Source organism: Parathielavia appendiculata (assembly GCF_033297405.1).
Source record: "Parathielavia appendiculata strain CBS 731.68 unplaced genomic scaffold N657scaffold_19, whole genome shotgun sequence".
In the NCBI taxonomy this organism is placed as follows: Eukaryota; Fungi; Ascomycota; class Sordariomycetes; order Sordariales; family Chaetomiaceae; genus Parathielavia; species Parathielavia appendiculata.
The window spans coordinates 180,196-194,650 of record NW_026944238.1 but is presented as its reverse complement, the minus strand read 5'-3'; the positions used below and the strand labels follow the sequence as shown (position 1 = coordinate 194,650).

At 53.9% G+C, this 14,455-nt stretch overlaps 6 protein-coding genes across 6 annotated transcripts; 3 read left to right on the top strand and 3 right to left on the bottom strand.

Annotated features, from left to right (window-relative positions):
* Nucleotides 1–251: 251 nt before the first annotated feature.
* Nucleotides 252–1,374, top strand: N657DRAFT_580315 (NAD(P)-binding protein; the record flags this gene model as incomplete). Its single annotated transcript, XM_062789451.1, has 3 exons — nt 252–633; nt 711–1,117; nt 1,180–1,374. The coding sequence occupies 3 exons, from the start codon at nt 252–254 to the stop codon at nt 1,372–1,374; spliced, it is 984 nt and encodes a 327-aa protein (XP_062643887.1).
* Nucleotides 1,375–2,843: 1,469 nt separating this feature from the next.
* Nucleotides 2,844–3,187, bottom strand: N657DRAFT_649462 (uncharacterized protein; the record flags this gene model as incomplete). Its single annotated transcript, XM_062793730.1, has 1 exon — nt 2,844–3,187. A coding segment is annotated over exon 1 (166 nt), but the record flags the coding sequence as incomplete, so codon positions are not given.
* A 487-nt stretch (nt 3,188–3,674) lies between these two features.
* On the top strand, nt 3,675–4,932 carry N657DRAFT_580312 (NAD(P)-binding protein; the record flags this gene model as incomplete). Its single annotated transcript, XM_062789450.1, has 4 exons — nt 3,675–4,100; nt 4,174–4,261; nt 4,333–4,690; nt 4,752–4,932. The coding sequence occupies 4 exons, from the start codon at nt 3,675–3,677 to the stop codon at nt 4,930–4,932; spliced, it is 1,053 nt and encodes a 350-aa protein (XP_062643885.1).
* Nucleotides 4,933–6,489: 1,557 nt separating this feature from the next.
* N657DRAFT_649460 (glycoside hydrolase family 115 protein) lies at nt 6,490–9,699 on the top strand. The gene has a single exon (XM_062793729.1). The coding sequence runs from the start codon at nt 6,541–6,543 to the stop codon at nt 9,628–9,630; it is 3,090 nt and encodes a 1,029-aa protein (XP_062643884.1). The 5' UTR covers nt 6,490–6,540; the 3' UTR covers nt 9,631–9,699.
* A 595-nt stretch (nt 9,700–10,294) lies between these two features.
* N657DRAFT_649458 (uncharacterized protein) lies at nt 10,295–12,252 on the bottom strand. Its single transcript, XM_062793728.1, has 3 exons — nt 11,155–12,252; nt 10,994–11,085; nt 10,295–10,924 (listed from the first exon to the last, which is right to left on the bottom strand). The coding sequence occupies exons 1-3, from the start codon at nt 11,774–11,776 to the stop codon at nt 10,379–10,381; spliced, it is 1,260 nt and encodes a 419-aa protein (XP_062643883.1). The 5' UTR covers nt 11,777–12,252; the 3' UTR covers nt 10,295–10,378.
* Nucleotides 12,253–12,571: 319 nt separating this feature from the next.
* On the bottom strand, nt 12,572–13,792 carry N657DRAFT_649457 (nucleoside-diphosphate-sugar epimerase family protein). Its single transcript, XM_062793727.1, has 2 exons — nt 13,288–13,792; nt 12,572–13,230 (listed from the first exon to the last, which is right to left on the bottom strand). Exons 1-2 carry the CDS (start codon nt 13,552–13,554, stop codon nt 12,577–12,579), a joined length of 921 nt encoding a protein of 306 aa, XP_062643882.1. The 5' UTR covers nt 13,555–13,792; the 3' UTR covers nt 12,572–12,576.
* Between the last annotated feature and the right edge of the window lie 663 nt (nt 13,793–14,455).

The window sequence follows — 14,455 nt, the reverse complement described above, 5'->3', positions numbered from 1 at the left end:
ATGCGGGGAGAGGTGGGGGACATCACACATGCGGAGATGTTGGTACGGAGCATTGCCGAGGCTGAGAGCCCTTGAAAAGCCTCCATAGGTAAGTAACTTGGTGTTCTCAACGTGAGGGTTGGAAAATTAGCCAGCTATTCGAATATGTATACAGCATTCGTACCCCTTTACCGCGGCCCGCTGTCCTCCTTGGTCTCATGCACAATTCAGAATTGCAAGATCCGCAAAGGAATCGAAGTCCGCTCCCAACCATGACTCTTGCACGGTACCAGTACACTGGCCCGGTCGACCACACGATCGTGCCGGACCGCTCCGTTGTAAAAGGCAAGTCCGTCATCATCACTGGGGGCGCCAACGGCATGGGCGAGACTTGCGTGCGTCATTACGTGGCCGCCGGGGCCTTTGTCACATTCGGAGACGTCAACGACCGCGGCAAGGATATCGAGAAGGAACTCAACGACGCCAATGGGAGGGATGTCTGCGCATTCGTCAAGGTCGACATCTGCGATTGGGACCAGCAGGTTGCCATGTTTGAGACAGCCAAGACCAAAAGCCCGAGCAAGAGTGTCGACATTGTGATTGCCAACGCGGGCATCAGCCGCAGCTCTGGAGACAGCCTTTGGAACTTGGATGGTTAGTGCCTTACCCTTGCCCTCGTCCCGTCTCTCCTCAGCTTCCGGCAGCATCCTGACGCAAGGCAATATCCCAAGATCCCCATGGCCCACCAACAAAACCCAATCTCAAGATCGTGAGGGTCAATCTGGACGGCACTCTGTACACGTGGAAGCTGGCCGTGCACTACTTCAGGAAGCAGCCGGATGTGCCGGACCGAGACCGCTGCTTCATCATTACGGGCAGCATGGTGGCCTGGATCGACTCGCCGGGCAATTGGGAATACACAGCCACCAAGTATGGCCTCCGCGGCTTCATGAGGACGGCGCGGCGGTCCAGCTTCGAACAGGGCATCCGCATCAACTACGTCGCGCCTTGCTGGATTAGGAGCGCCATTCGCACGGCCGAATACGAGGCCTGGCTTCTGAGCCGCGGCATCGAGTTTGGAGAGCAGGACGACGTGGCCGCCTGCATGATGAGGATTTCATGCGACAAGACCATCAATGTTGTGTTGGACTGTGTTATGCCACTGCTCCCTTTTGGCTTCGTTGCTGAGCGTGATGGAAGCTAACTTTGCTAGGGCGTTCTCTGATGATTACCCCACGATCCGTGGCCAAGGAGGGGTTCATGGACATCGACAGGGAAGACTATAAAGACAGCGAGGAGGATACGTATCTGAAGAAGCTGCAGGCGTCACAGCTGGTCATCATTGAGGACAAGTGGCTTGATAACTACAAGGTCCGTGTATACAAAGAAAATTAACTTAGATGGCGTACCATCAGTCCACCCCAGAGACAGATAGGCGCACTGCGAGAGGCAGGCACGATCCCAGAGACGAAGAGAAGAAAAAGGGGCATGTTCCGCTCCATGGGGAAGCTTCGGGCCACGTTACGCACCTGCAGACCAACCCTGGACCTCCTCATCGACCTATGGCAGCGCAACGCCCTGGGCGTCTACAGCGGCGCCAGCGCGGGAAAGGGGGTCACTAGGCTGCCGACTCACGGTTGAGACCTTGGGAGGGTCTGGGACGGTGCGCTCAGTGATAGTTGAGGCGTTATCGAGAAGAGGTCGAGTCGGTTCTGAATCACGCATGCTTGTGTTGGAAAGCCAACAGCCACAATTCCACGGTGACACACTTTATGGGAGCCGTTAAAACAGTGAACTTTTCGAGTGCTTAGGACCAGCCCAGAATCTGTCAATTTTGAGTTCTCTTCGTCTCCTCAAGTTATCTGGGTACCTCGCAGACCTTATGTAACAGCTGTGTATTACCCCTGACCAGGGTACGGCACCGGCAGCCCAGTTCCCGAGTTTCAAGTGCCATCACTTCCAACAGCTTGGAGTGGTTATACTGCAAGGTTGTTGACACATCATTCCCATCTCGTCTGGCTTGTCAAGTACCTAAAATTTGAATTCATGCTAGGAAAGCGGGCAAGTCCAGGAAAACAAACTGCCGTTACCTGTCCCTGTCAACCTTTTGATGTGAAGTGCAATGTCTACGTCCAGGGCGGTTGCAAGGTTGTGTAATTAGGTTTATAACTCTGAAGTGATGCAGTACGTCATGACCACATGCGGACGTTATAGCCATTTCTCGCCGAAGACACTTGACTCGAACTGTGCCAGATGAAGGACGAGCTAATTAGATCGCTAAGAACTCTGACCACAATCTCAATACAATTACCTAAGTGCGGGACTAAAGCTGAGTGTCATCCATGGGGCCCCCTCTTTTAGCCGTTTAGCACAACCGAGTGTACGAAAAGGGTAGGGGTGAAGGTACTTCAACCTTACCAACAGAAGGACAGAGGATGGCATTAGGAGACGGCAACTGAACCGGGCAAAGCCACTGTCCCCCCCTTCTCCATCTAACCCTGCAAAGATTATGCCCCGCATCCACTGTATTTGAGTAATACAATGTCAGTTAAGTTTAACAATGCGCTGTGCGATGAGTGGGATCACTCAAGAAAAGAGTCAGGGTTGGTTTTATGTAAGGGTGGTTGGGTGGGCGCGGTGGTGTACGGATCTGTACAATCTGACACCAACCACCACAGGCCGGCGCGTGTACCTCAATCTAAAATGCATGGGGCTGGCTAGTAATCAAAACACGAGACGGACGGAGTACGGACGTACCCAAATGACACACACCATCCTCCGGGCCCCATTACAGTACTGTAAGGTAGGATACCCTAATCGCCGATCCGACTGACTGTGAGAAGTCGGGTTGTTGAACTGAGTGGGTTCCTTGGCACCAAGATTCACAGACTGAGCACTGATGTTCAATGCGAGACTCTCAGTCAGCACAGATCCATCACAATGACACAGTCCCTGACATAGCGTCATACCATGGCACAATGTCTCTATATAAGGGGGTAATTCCCCTGGGAGGATTAGAGTGGACAATTCTCTGTTCCAACAAGAAAGGGACATTCTGAGGCATCCTAACCCACTATCTTGATCCTTCATTTGTGTGGTCACTCTGGAATCGTGACTCCAATTCAAGCTTCGTTTCATACCTCAATCTGTTCAATACCATTTGGTTGATCTAAGCTTACTTGAGCATGTAACTGTTGGCTGCCCAACACGGGTTCGTTGAGTTACATCACGACAGTCGATCACGCGATGGCGGCACTACCGTACCATAGCAGTTCTGGCATCAAACACCACAACGGTCGGAGACTTCACTTTGTGCTTCGCCAGAAAACGGATCAATTCAGACTGATGTTTCGTTTTCTCCGAACCATACCAATCACTGCACTCCATCAAGATGCGCTGTGGCTGCCTGGGTACCCGGTTACAAGCTCCTTAACGCCGATTCGACTAACCGCCAAGAGGGTTGGTCGGGATAATTAATCCCACCGTGACGGAATCCTCCCAGCATCATTGCCGAGTTCACATCGAGAAAATGTGGCGACTCGTTTGATGATCGATCAGGCGACATTCGGACGCCCCGTTGCGTGCCTCTCTTGTCCAAGTATAAAACGGCCATCCTCTCTGCTCAGATCTATCCGATGGCTGAGTTACACGGAGCTCAAAACATGCAACTTAGATGACCCGCAATTGAGTCTACAATGGCTATTCCTGAGACATACAAAGCCTTCAGACGCACCATCGGCGACCTGCCGAGGACCATCAGCCCGTCGACGGAACAGCTGCCCCGAGAGCTTGGACCGCACGATGTCCTCCTCAAAATCCATGCCGTCTCCCTCAACTTCCGCGATGTCGCTATGCTACACGGGCGCTACCCGGTGAATGTGATTGAACGCGGTATCTCGTGTTCCGACGCAGCTGCTGAGGTTGCCGCCGTTGGACGCCAAGTCAGAGATTTCGCCATTGGTGACCACGTTTCCGTCATTGTCGACCTCAACAATCTTACCGGATGCGAGGATGAGCCGTCTATAGTACTTGGCGGCGACGTCGACGGCCTTCTCCGGGAGTACGCCATCTTCGAAGACAAGTACCTTGTGCTGTTGCCTATGCACCTGTCGTGGGAAGAGGTCAATCACGGTCCCCTTTTTACCTGTCATCCTCATCCCCCATCATCTCGCTTACATCGCATCAAAACCGTAGGCAGCTACCATCACTTGTGCTGGCGTCAGCGCTTGGACTGCTCTCGACGGCCTTCAAGGGGCGAAACGGAGGAGCGCCCTCCTGCAAGGTTTGTACCTGATCAAATCGTTCCCAAAGCTGGACCATCATGGCGGGAAGTAGCTGACGAGCAGAGCCAAGGCACGGGAGGAGTCAGCTTTTTTGGCTTGCTGATCTGCCTTGCTGCGGGCATTCGACCCATCATCACGTCGTCATCGGACAAAAAGCTTGAACAAATTCAAGAACAGCTCGGCTCCGATGTCGGTACCATCAATTACAGGACCGTCGCTGACCAAGCCTCGGAAGTCAAACGCCTTACCGACGGCAAGGGTGTCGACATTGTCGTCAACAACGCTGGGCCGGCCTCCATCCCGGAAGACATCAGCTTCTTGCGGCAACGGGGCGGTCTCGTGTCCCTCGTCGGGTTCCTAGCCGGTATGAATGGTGTATGGGAGCCAAGTGTCATGATCGCCTTGATGTCCAAATTCGCAAAGTTGAAGTAAGTGGTGAGCTCAGACTGGCGAAAAAACTCTCCACTGACGATTCCCTGCGCGATCTAGGGGCATTCTCGGAGGCTCAAAGCAGGATTATGTCGACCTGAATCGGTTCCTGGAAGAGAAGAAAGTCTCCCTCGCCCCCCTCATCGACAGAGTCTTTCAGTTCGACGAGTCGCCGGCCGCCTTCGACTATCTATACTCGGGAAACCATGTCGGAAAGGTTGTTATCAAGGTGCAGGACTAGGCTAAGCCGAGCACCCTTGGTTTCCGGTTAGACGTGCAACTCGCTAGTCGACATTTTCCAGAGTTCAACTGAATCTAGAGATCGTTCAACTTCGCCTATCAGCTTGTATATGTGCGTGCTTCCAAGTTGTACAAATCATGAAGCCCGTTATTCATGCGCGTGAGGCCGTCCAAAGTTTGTTGTCGATGATGAGGGCGTGGGCAAGTTGGTCAACAATCACAGTCCTGGGAACCTCCCTAATAAGCCAAAGCAAGTCATCGGCGGCATGTTGAGCTTTCACCATCTCAGAGGTTGCACAGGAAGAGGTGGGAGTTGGAGCGAAGCGCAGTTGGTGAGAAATCGGGTCGGACTTGCAGGCGCGGAAAAGGGAAAGAACGACCTCAGGAGGTGGCTTGAAAAGAGTTTCGTTGGTGGCTTAGTCGAGTTTGGAAAATCAAGCACCATGCGCAGGCGCCGAAGACCGGAATGAGCTGGACATTTTGGGCGTCAACAGTGCATTGCCAACACCGGCACCATCATACCATTCTCATCTCAATCCCGAAACAGACCTTGCGACACTTCAGACAGCTCGCAATCCGGCGGCGGCTTCATGGCCCAACGACCATCCCGCAATAAACGGAGCGGCAGCAATAGTCCCGGCAGCCCATCCCCGGCGTCGACGCCGCAGCTCCCGGGAAGCATGGGCCGACATCTTGTGGTACAGAGTTGTTCTCTTTCTCTGGGTCACGGTAGTCATTCTGGGCATTCTCTTTGCCCTTGCAAATTTGATCATATTCTCTTCCACCGCTCAAGAGACGCGAGCTCGCACAGGAAGGTAGCATAGTGGGAATCGATCGGGATTGTTTTGGGTTCGGAGGTCGGTGTGACTCTGGTTGTTTTGATCGGTGCCTTTGGGTACATGGAGTGGGACTGCAGGAAGACACTTAGGTATTAGGATGGGGATGACGGGCTTGAAAGCGTTGGCTTGGTGAAGATCAGGATTCAAGCCCCTCTCCTTGGGAGTGGGTAGCGTGTGCTCATGCATGATAACATGGATGACAGTGGGGTAATGGCCCAGAATAACCAGAGCATACATCGGACCAACATGATAGTTAGCGCTAGAACCAGCACCATGATCAAAAGCAACAGGTCAAGAAATGAAGCTGCCTCGCTGTGCCCAAGAGAAGACGGACAGTGGGGTTGTTGGCGGTCAGACTCGACAAGCTGCTTGACTCAGATGGAGTCAATATGACATGAAAGGCGATGCTTAGATACTTACCTCCGTCAACTTACGTTAGCTGTGCTTGTGCACGTCGGAAAGGTAGCAAAGAGGCTTCGGTCACGGGTCCGGATAAAGTCACTGCAGCATGCCAAGGTCCTTTAGGCTCAGTGCGTCTACATGCGGGCGTAGATCACAACCGTCTATCTACCGGCCCTTGGCCCAAATTTTCCGTGAATCCAAGAGCTTGTAACAGGGATCCTCGGCAGCGTTGGCCAGTGTGATGCTGCGTTGCCGACAGGCGTATATTAGGTACATTCGTATGAGGAGCGCTGGTCCGCTAGCAACGCATGTCTCGAGGAGACATAGACTACACACCATTTCAGACAAAACAGGTGCTCACCGTCACCATGAGATGCCGCTTGGTCAAGGCTTGGGTTATAGCCGCAAGCCTGCCATTTCCCTGCCTGGCATTACTCGAAGAAGCCTTCGTGTCGTTCGAGCCTGATCCTGCCATCTCGCAAAGGGGTATTGACATCGCCAACGCACCAATTCTCATTGCCCAAGATGACTTCATTGGCGTGCACATCGCCGCTCGGAGTCTTGCCAACGATCTCGAAACCATCACGGGGGCTTCGAGGAGCATCAGCAACGCGACACTCTCTGATGTCACAACGACCAAGGATCAGGACGTCTTCATTGTCGCAGGGTCCGTGAACTCGTCTCTGATCCGCGCCCTCTTAGCCGAAGGACATCTTGACACTTCCGACATTGAGGGCAAATGGGAGACGTTTAAAACGACACTGGTGGAACTCCCTCGTCCGAGCAGCGGCCGAGCCTTGGTTATTGCAGGCAGCGACAAAAGAGGCACCATCTTCGGCATTCACACTCTAGCCGAACAATGCGGGCAATCCCCCTGGCACTGGTTTGCCGACGTGCCAGCTCAAAAGCACGCACGGATATTTGCACTCAACAAGACCACCATTCACGGAGAGCCCACTGTCAAGTACCGTGGCTTGTTCATCAACGACGAGGAGCCAGCGCTCAACACCTGGTGGGCTCGTCGCCACAACGCGACACGCTATCCCCTGAACACAGAGTTCTACGCTCATGTATTTGATCTCATCCTTCGCCTAAAGGCCAACTACCTCTGGCCTGCCATGTGGAGTTCCTTCACGCCACCTCCGGGTAACATCTTCTTCACAGATGATCCCGGCAACCAGCAACTCGCCGACGACTACGGCGTGGTCATCTCGACTTCTCACCACGAGCCCATGCAAAGAGCCACGAACGAATGGAATGTGACCCAAATGGGGCCATGGGACTGGTCGAAAAATAAGGTCAACATTACCAGGTTCATGGACGAGGGCATTGTGAGAGCAGGGAAGAACGAGTCCTACATCACCATCGGACTGAGAGGGCTGGGCGACGAGGCGGTCAAGGCCGACAACGCCATCAAGCTTCTGGAGGACGTGATTGAAGTCCAGAGAGGCATCATCAGGAAATACCACGGATCCGAGTCAGCTGTGAGCCAGGTCTGGGCCCTGTACAAAGAGGTGGCCTCGTACTACGACGCCGGCCTGCACCCGCCCGAGGATATCACCCTGCTATTTCCGGACGACAACCAAGGCAACGTCTACCGATTGCCTAGTAAGAACGAGACCGGGAGACAGGGCGGCACGGGAGTGTACTTTCACTTCGAGTACGTTGGGCTACCGAGGTCTTACAAGTGGCACAACACAAACAACCTGGCCAAGGTTTACAAGGAACTCTCCCACGCCCATCTTCGCGGGGCGGATCGGATTTGGATCATGAACGTAGGCGATCTGAAGCCGATGGAACTACCCCTGAGTATGGCCATGGATCTCGCCTGGAACGCGCCGAGCATCAGCTTCGAAACCATTCCTGCATACCTCACCCACTACGCAGCACGAGAGTTTGGCGTGTCTCATGCCAGTGAGATTGCCGAAATATTGATGGAACACTCCCGCCTCATCGGTATGCGAAGATACGAGCATCTCACTCCAGCGACCTACTCGACAGTGAATTTTCACGAAGCGGAGCGGGTCCTGGCAAGGTGGCAGGCGCTTGCTGCTCGAGTACGCACTCTCACATCTCTGGTCGATTCCGACCTGCGTCCTGCCTTCTTCCAGCTGGTGAGCCAGCCCGTGCTGTCTGGCGCCGCGGTCCATGCCGTGGTCATCAACACGGCATTCAACTACCGCTACGCCCTCGAGCGCCGCAACTCGGCAAACCTCTTGGCATCACAGGTTCTTGACGAGTTCGATGCTGCCTACGACTTGGTTGAAGAGTGGGACGCCATGCTGGGGGGCAAATGGGCGGATATGATGTCGCAGGCCGTGTTCGACGCCGTCGAGCAGCCCAAGCGCTGGGCCAGCCCTGCCCGCGACATTGTCGCCAACCTGTCGTATGTCCAGCTCCGGCAAAACATGCAATTCTCGCTCGGAGACCTCGGGATCTACGCCGAGGGTTCGTCCAGTCCAATTCAACAGGGTCGATGGGCGGAGTCTGTCGATGCGTCGATGCCGACAACGAGCTTTGCTCCGGTACTACCGCAGATGGACCCGTACAGCCCGCAAGTGCGAACCGTTGACGTCTTCATGCGTGGCGACTATCGCGTGCCAATACATTGGGCGCTTGATCCGCTCCCCGTTCCGTGGCTGTCCATCTCGCCCTTGAACGGTACACTCAACAAGGATCGCCCGGATGAAAGGTTAAATGTGACCATTGACTGGCCGTCGGTCCCGGCAAACTTCAACTCTACCCTTCTTGTGGGAATCCGCTCGACGCCCGCTCGGTACCCCTACTTTGACCAGATCCATATCCCCGTGCTCAACGTCCGAGCCCCAGACACGTTCGAAGGTTTCCCCGAGTCAGCAGGGCACATTTCAATAGAGGCGCCGCACTTCTCTGAGAAGTCAACTCCAGGAGAGAGCAGTGACAACACAAACGTTAGTAGCCCCGTTGTTTTCACCCACATACCCAACCTCGGAACGCGAAGCGAGTCCGGCTCCGTCGCCCTCCGCCCGTTCCTCGCCGCAAGGGACAGCATCGAGCAGGCCAAGGCCGCAAAAGCGGTGTATCCCATCTTCCTCTTCAGCTCGTCCACCGACCTGACGGCAACAGTCTACATCAACGGGGGGTTGGACACGGATCCGGGCTTGAAGATGGAATTCTCTTTGACGCTGGACAATAATCCCGCAAACTTCACCAGGGTGCTGGGAGACTATGTCGATGTGCCGAGTGCCGGGGCCATGCCGCCCGAGTGGTCGAACCAGGTGGCCGATCAGGTTTGGACAAAGACGGTGAGATTGGGGAGGGTGGAAGCGGGTGCGCATGAGCTCATGTGGAGGGTTAACTCACCAGAGGTATATATTGAGAAGATTGTGGTTGATACAGGGGGGAAGGTTGCGGCGAGCTATATGGGACCGCCTGAAACGCCTCGAGTCCCCAAGAAACCCTCGCACATGATGGCCTAAACCACCAGACCTATGTACCTAGACACCATGTTTAGTTACAGCCGCAGCCAAATTATGTCAATGCAGCACTTTCAGTTTCCAGGTTTGGCCGGCAGAGGAAGCAACATTCTAGAACCGCTTCTACAAACAGTGCCTCAGGAGACGCGTGGTCATCAACAAAACTCAGCATAAAGCTCTTGGTGGAAATAACCAGATATTATTATTCCTACACCGCTGTGCCCTAAGGCGTGCCGGACCTTCAACAACTTACTATACAGGAAAACCGCGCCCTCGTGGGCCGGGTGAAAAACCCATATCGGCAATTTTTGCAGATAGTAGCTACATCGACAACAAGTTTGGAAAGTTCGTATACTGGCGCTATTTCAGTTTAAATTCTCGTGATATACTATACTCAAATCTCGAGGTTCATGGTATGACGCTTGTCGGGGCATTCAAGCATAGGAATTATAGAGTGTTCCAAATTGGCAGCCGTTGAATATGAGGCAGTAAACAAGCGGGACACTATAACCGCAATCCTATAATATGCCACACCCTCGCTGCTCAGACTGCTAGGTGTGATTCCTGACATCAAGTATTACAGGCGATGATTGCCCGAAGTGTGTCGTTAATGCACGTAGGTTAACGGTACCTGGGCAAGAGCACGGCGTTTGGCAGCATGGCAATATGCAGTAGGATAGCGTCTTTCTTTTCAATAGCCGCACTAGAATGGGCTTGAGAACGCCGTTGCGGCCATCCTAAAACTTTCATCCTAGTTCAGTTTATCGGGCCACACTATCCGGCTCGTGTCATCAGTGCTCCAGTAACCCCTGCCTCCTTTCCGCCAGATCTTTGACCTTTGAGCGAACGTATCCAGCATATCATGATATTCCCGCTCGCGGATGGCATCTGGAGATGGGCCTTCCCCAAACCCAGCCCTGAAATACGTCTGCACGCGGTCCTGGTCCCAAAACACGTAGGCGCGCTCACGGAGCCAGCCGTCATCAGCGTGCATGAGCGATGTCTCCAACCTCAAATCTGCGCGAGTGTGGCGCCAAGACTCGTACGGCCCTCGGTCTATGTCGTCCTGGGCAGGATCATAAGCGTGGCCTGGGGTAAAAGAGCGCAACTCTTCTTCAGATAGCTGCTCCATATTGTTCCCGTCCGGGAGGTAGAGGCCGTCGAGAAACGCGACCAAGGCCTCAAGCAAGTTGACACAGCGGGGTCTGGAGTCTAGAGCAGACTGCAACATGCTGTGCTTGGCATCGTAAGAGTCCGCAACTGTCAGGTTGTAAACAAATTCAACGCCTTGAGATAGCTAGTCGTTCAAGCGTCAGCAAGGCGCTACAAAAGTGGGATGGCGAATGAGGAGTTCAAGGGCACCGACCCAAGTGTGATATCGGTCGTCTTCCCCCGGCGTGAGATAGTCGATCGAGATCTCCCCGAAGAAAACATCATGGGCGACGATATCGCGAGAAGCTATGAAAGGCGTCAAACCCATTTAGACACTTCTCAGGTTATCGTTCGTTCTGACAATAGCGTACTAACCTTCGGCGAACCTTGCTAGCAAGTACTCGTGTACACAGCCGATTTGTTCGTTTTCCCAAAACGGATGTCTCGAAAAAAACCAGTTGTCCATGTTCTTTCTAAACAAACTGTCCTGGAAAAGCGTATAGAACAATTCGACCCTGTAGAATGCCCGGCGGAAGCGAAAGTATTCGAGAGGCGATAGCGCTACCACTGTGCATGGACCAGCTGATGCAGCTCCAGGTGCAATGCAATCCAAGGCGCGAGTCGCAAAGTCGGTCGCGAAGGCGTGAATCACGTCATGAGTGCGGCTTATTTTCCAAATCAAGGTCGTTGGAAAAGTCGGCAGCCGGTCCACCAGACGCGCCGGTCGCTCGTAGAGCTCGTCGAGCAAACACCGGAACGAGCTTGTGAAAACCCTGCGCCGAGGCAGACGCGACGCTTCCACCACGGCGACTGCGTGTGGAAGGAGGGCCGGGGTGACTTGGTGGCGGAGGATCGAGATTTCGATGCCATGGTATTCCTTGAAGGAGGTGTAGAAATGGCGGCACGTTAGGAGAGCCGGGGATAGGAACCGGAGATGGTCCAGGTTGCGCAGGATTTCGGCGATTATCTCGCAGGGCAGCTGTGTGATCAAAAGCATGGTTGCTCAAGCACATGGGATTCGCCGTTTTGCGTCGACGATCGAGAAATTTAGGCAAGGAGAGACTCAGAGTAGCTGAAGGTTACCTACCGAAAGCGTCATGCCGCGGTGAAGTTGTTCGATGTACTGGGATCGGGATTGGGATCGGGATGATGTGTGACAGTCGTGGTGGGGTCAGGCATGAGTTGTTGCTTCACAGCAGTTGTCCCCACATAGAGGACATGCTCGGCAACGCCACCAAGCTACGGTGGCTGATAACAGCCACTATCTTCCGTAGTAGAGTGGTGTTGGAAGTGATGGCACTTTAAACTCGGAAACTGGGTTGCCGGTGTCGTACCCTGGTCGGGTCTGGGAAGTACCCAGGTAACTTGAGGGAGAAGACAACTGAATTGACAATTCTGGGTTGGTCCTAAGCACTCGAAAAGTTCACTGTTTGGAAGGCTCCCAAAAGGCGTATTACCGTGGAATCGTGGTTGTTGGCTTTCCAACAATATGATGGGATATCCACGGCGCTAGCAAGGGTCCCCGTAAGATATGCCCGCACATGTCGGACCGGCTGGGCCCGTGCGGCGCCAGTCAGCGGTCAGCGCGCGGTCAGCCGGACCGTCAATACCAAAAGAGAAAATCAGGAGATGTAATTATGGGTGCGATTTTGTGTATCATTCGCTTGTCTGTGTCATTCGCTTAACATTATCATGTACGTTACGCCAAAAAAAAAAAAAAAAAAAAAAAAAAAGCAGAAAAGAAAATGAAAGAAACCCACGACTGGTACAATTCAGGGGACGAGTCTGTGCCGCCGGCTACGCCATTCTGCGAGTCTCCTTCAACCACCTTCCTAAACCCTTCAGCTCAGGATGCACTTTCCTCAGCTCTGGAATATTGGCCGCATAACCCTCGTTTTCAAAAAAGGTGTACATGGTCCCCATCTCCTCCGAAATCGAAAGCATCAACTTTGCGACCCAGTTCCACGTCCGCGGCGGCTCTGCGCCGGTCGTCTGCTTAAACACCTTCACCATCTCGTCGAACGTGAGCTCGTCGCCGGCCAGCGAGATGGACTGTCCCTTGAACCGGTCGGGCTGGAGAAACGACTTGGCTGCGAAGACGCCGATGTCGTCGGTGGCGACGAGCTGGAGTGGCCGCGACTTGACCATCACCTTCCACGCCGATGGGAAGACCTTGCCGACCAAGCCGGGGGCGAAGTTCTCCATGAAGGCCACGGGACGCAGGATGGTCCAAGCCATGTCGGTGCCCTTGGCCTTGCTGATGAGGTGCTGCTCGATGTGATGCTTGCTGGCGAAGTGGGGAACGTTGGTCGGGTTCTTGATGGACGAGTCGCCATGGCGGTCCACCGACGTGTAGACGAAGTACTTGACACCGTGCTTGATGGCCGAGTCTACAAAGGCTTGCCCCTGCCGTTGCTCGATGGCCGCTCCGTTCTTGTTGAATGCTGGCACCTGCTGGCTGGTTAGCATTTGAAGTGTATCAGATGTGCAAGTGGTATGGGCACATACCTGAACGCTAAATGCACCCCAGATGGGATGGGATGTGGACTGCTCAGCAGCCTTGAACATGGCCTCGGTGTCGTCGAAGTCGCCCTGAACAAGGGTGATGTCGGATGATTTGGCCGCCAGGCGCTGGGCGGACGGGGAGTTGCTATTGCGGGTCACCGCCAGGATCTGGAAGCCGGAATTTTCGGCTAACAGGACCTTTATGAGTGCACCGCCTTGTTTGCCGGTGGCGCCGGTGACGAGGATTGCTCGGTTGTAGGTAGAGGACATGTCGGCGAGGGTAGATGTGCAGAGTGTAATTGAGGGGCAAGTATGGGGCACAATTGTGGAGTTGTGAAATCTTGCGGGAACTGAGGTCTGAATGATGTGCGAGAAAGGAGATTGGTGCTGTCAATTGGTGTTGTTCTTCTGCTGAACGGTGTTGTTGGACTTCGGTGTTGTGCTGTTCTGAGTTTACTGATCGTCGGTCTCTGCCCTCTTCTTAAAGACAGATCTGAGTGCAATTGAGCTCCGAGTGCAGCTGAGAATTCAGAACCCAGATGACAAATAACGATTGAGATGACAAAATGATCATTTCGACACCCTTCCGATGGAGAGCTTCATCTTCGAAGCCCGGGGCCGGGTCGCCGCCGAGCGGGATACAAACCGACCAATCATATCGCGTTCGGCCTCCGAACTGGACTGGACAGTCAGCCGCTGGCGAGAAGCCCGGAGGATGCTGAGAAATCGCCCCAACGTCGGAGACAAGCCGGGGTCTCGGCTGCGAATCGGGATGAAAAGCAAAGGAAGGACATAGTCAGACGAAGAAGTGTTGATCTCAGTTTTTTACAAGTCAGGTACCAAAATAAAGTCGTTACACAACACCTCGAATTTCACACACGGCCATTGAACCCTTCCGGGTCGCTTAAACGTTAACGTCATTACATCTCAACATACCACCACCGGCTGACACATCACAAGATGCCTACCAGCGTCGGGATTGCCGGCATCACAGGCAAGTCCGGCCCGGCTGCTGGCCCGGAGTCTCCTCAGCCCGAACCACGTTGTGCTCCGCAAATACTGCCGCAAACTGGACAAGGCAGCTTCGCGGCTCACCAGCAATCCGGTACTGGAGAGAAGCAAGGTAAGGTGCCTGAAAACAACTGTTGCACATTCCTAAAGTGTGCACCCT

What these genes read in the sequence shown, in the direction of transcription:
- N657DRAFT_649460 (XM_062793729.1), top strand. Translation starts at nt 6,541, where the DNA reads ATGAGATGCCGCTTGGTCAAGGCTTGGGTTATAGCCGCAAGCCTGCCA.
- N657DRAFT_649458 (XM_062793728.1), bottom strand. Translation starts at nt 11,776, where the DNA reads ATGCTTTTGATCACACAGCTGCCCTGCGAGATAATCGCCGAAATCCTG. An exon ending in GCTAGCAAGGTTCGCCGAAG is followed by an intron (nt 11,086 to 11,154) that starts GTTAGTACGCTA and finishes CGCCTTTCATAG; the next exon opens with CTTCTCGCGATATCGTCGCC. An exon ending in ACGACCGATATCACACTTGG is followed by an intron (nt 10,925 to 10,993) that starts GTCGGTGCCCTT and finishes TTGAACGACTAG; the next exon opens with CTATCTCAAGGCGTTGAATT.
- N657DRAFT_649457 (XM_062793727.1), bottom strand. Translation starts at nt 13,554, where the DNA reads ATGTCCTCTACCTACAACCGAGCAATCCTCGTCACCGGCGCCACCGGC. An exon ending in GGGGTGCATTTAGCGTTCAG is followed by an intron (nt 13,231 to 13,287) that starts GTATGTGCCCAT and finishes ACCAGCCAGCAG; the next exon opens with GTGCCAGCATTCAACAAGAA.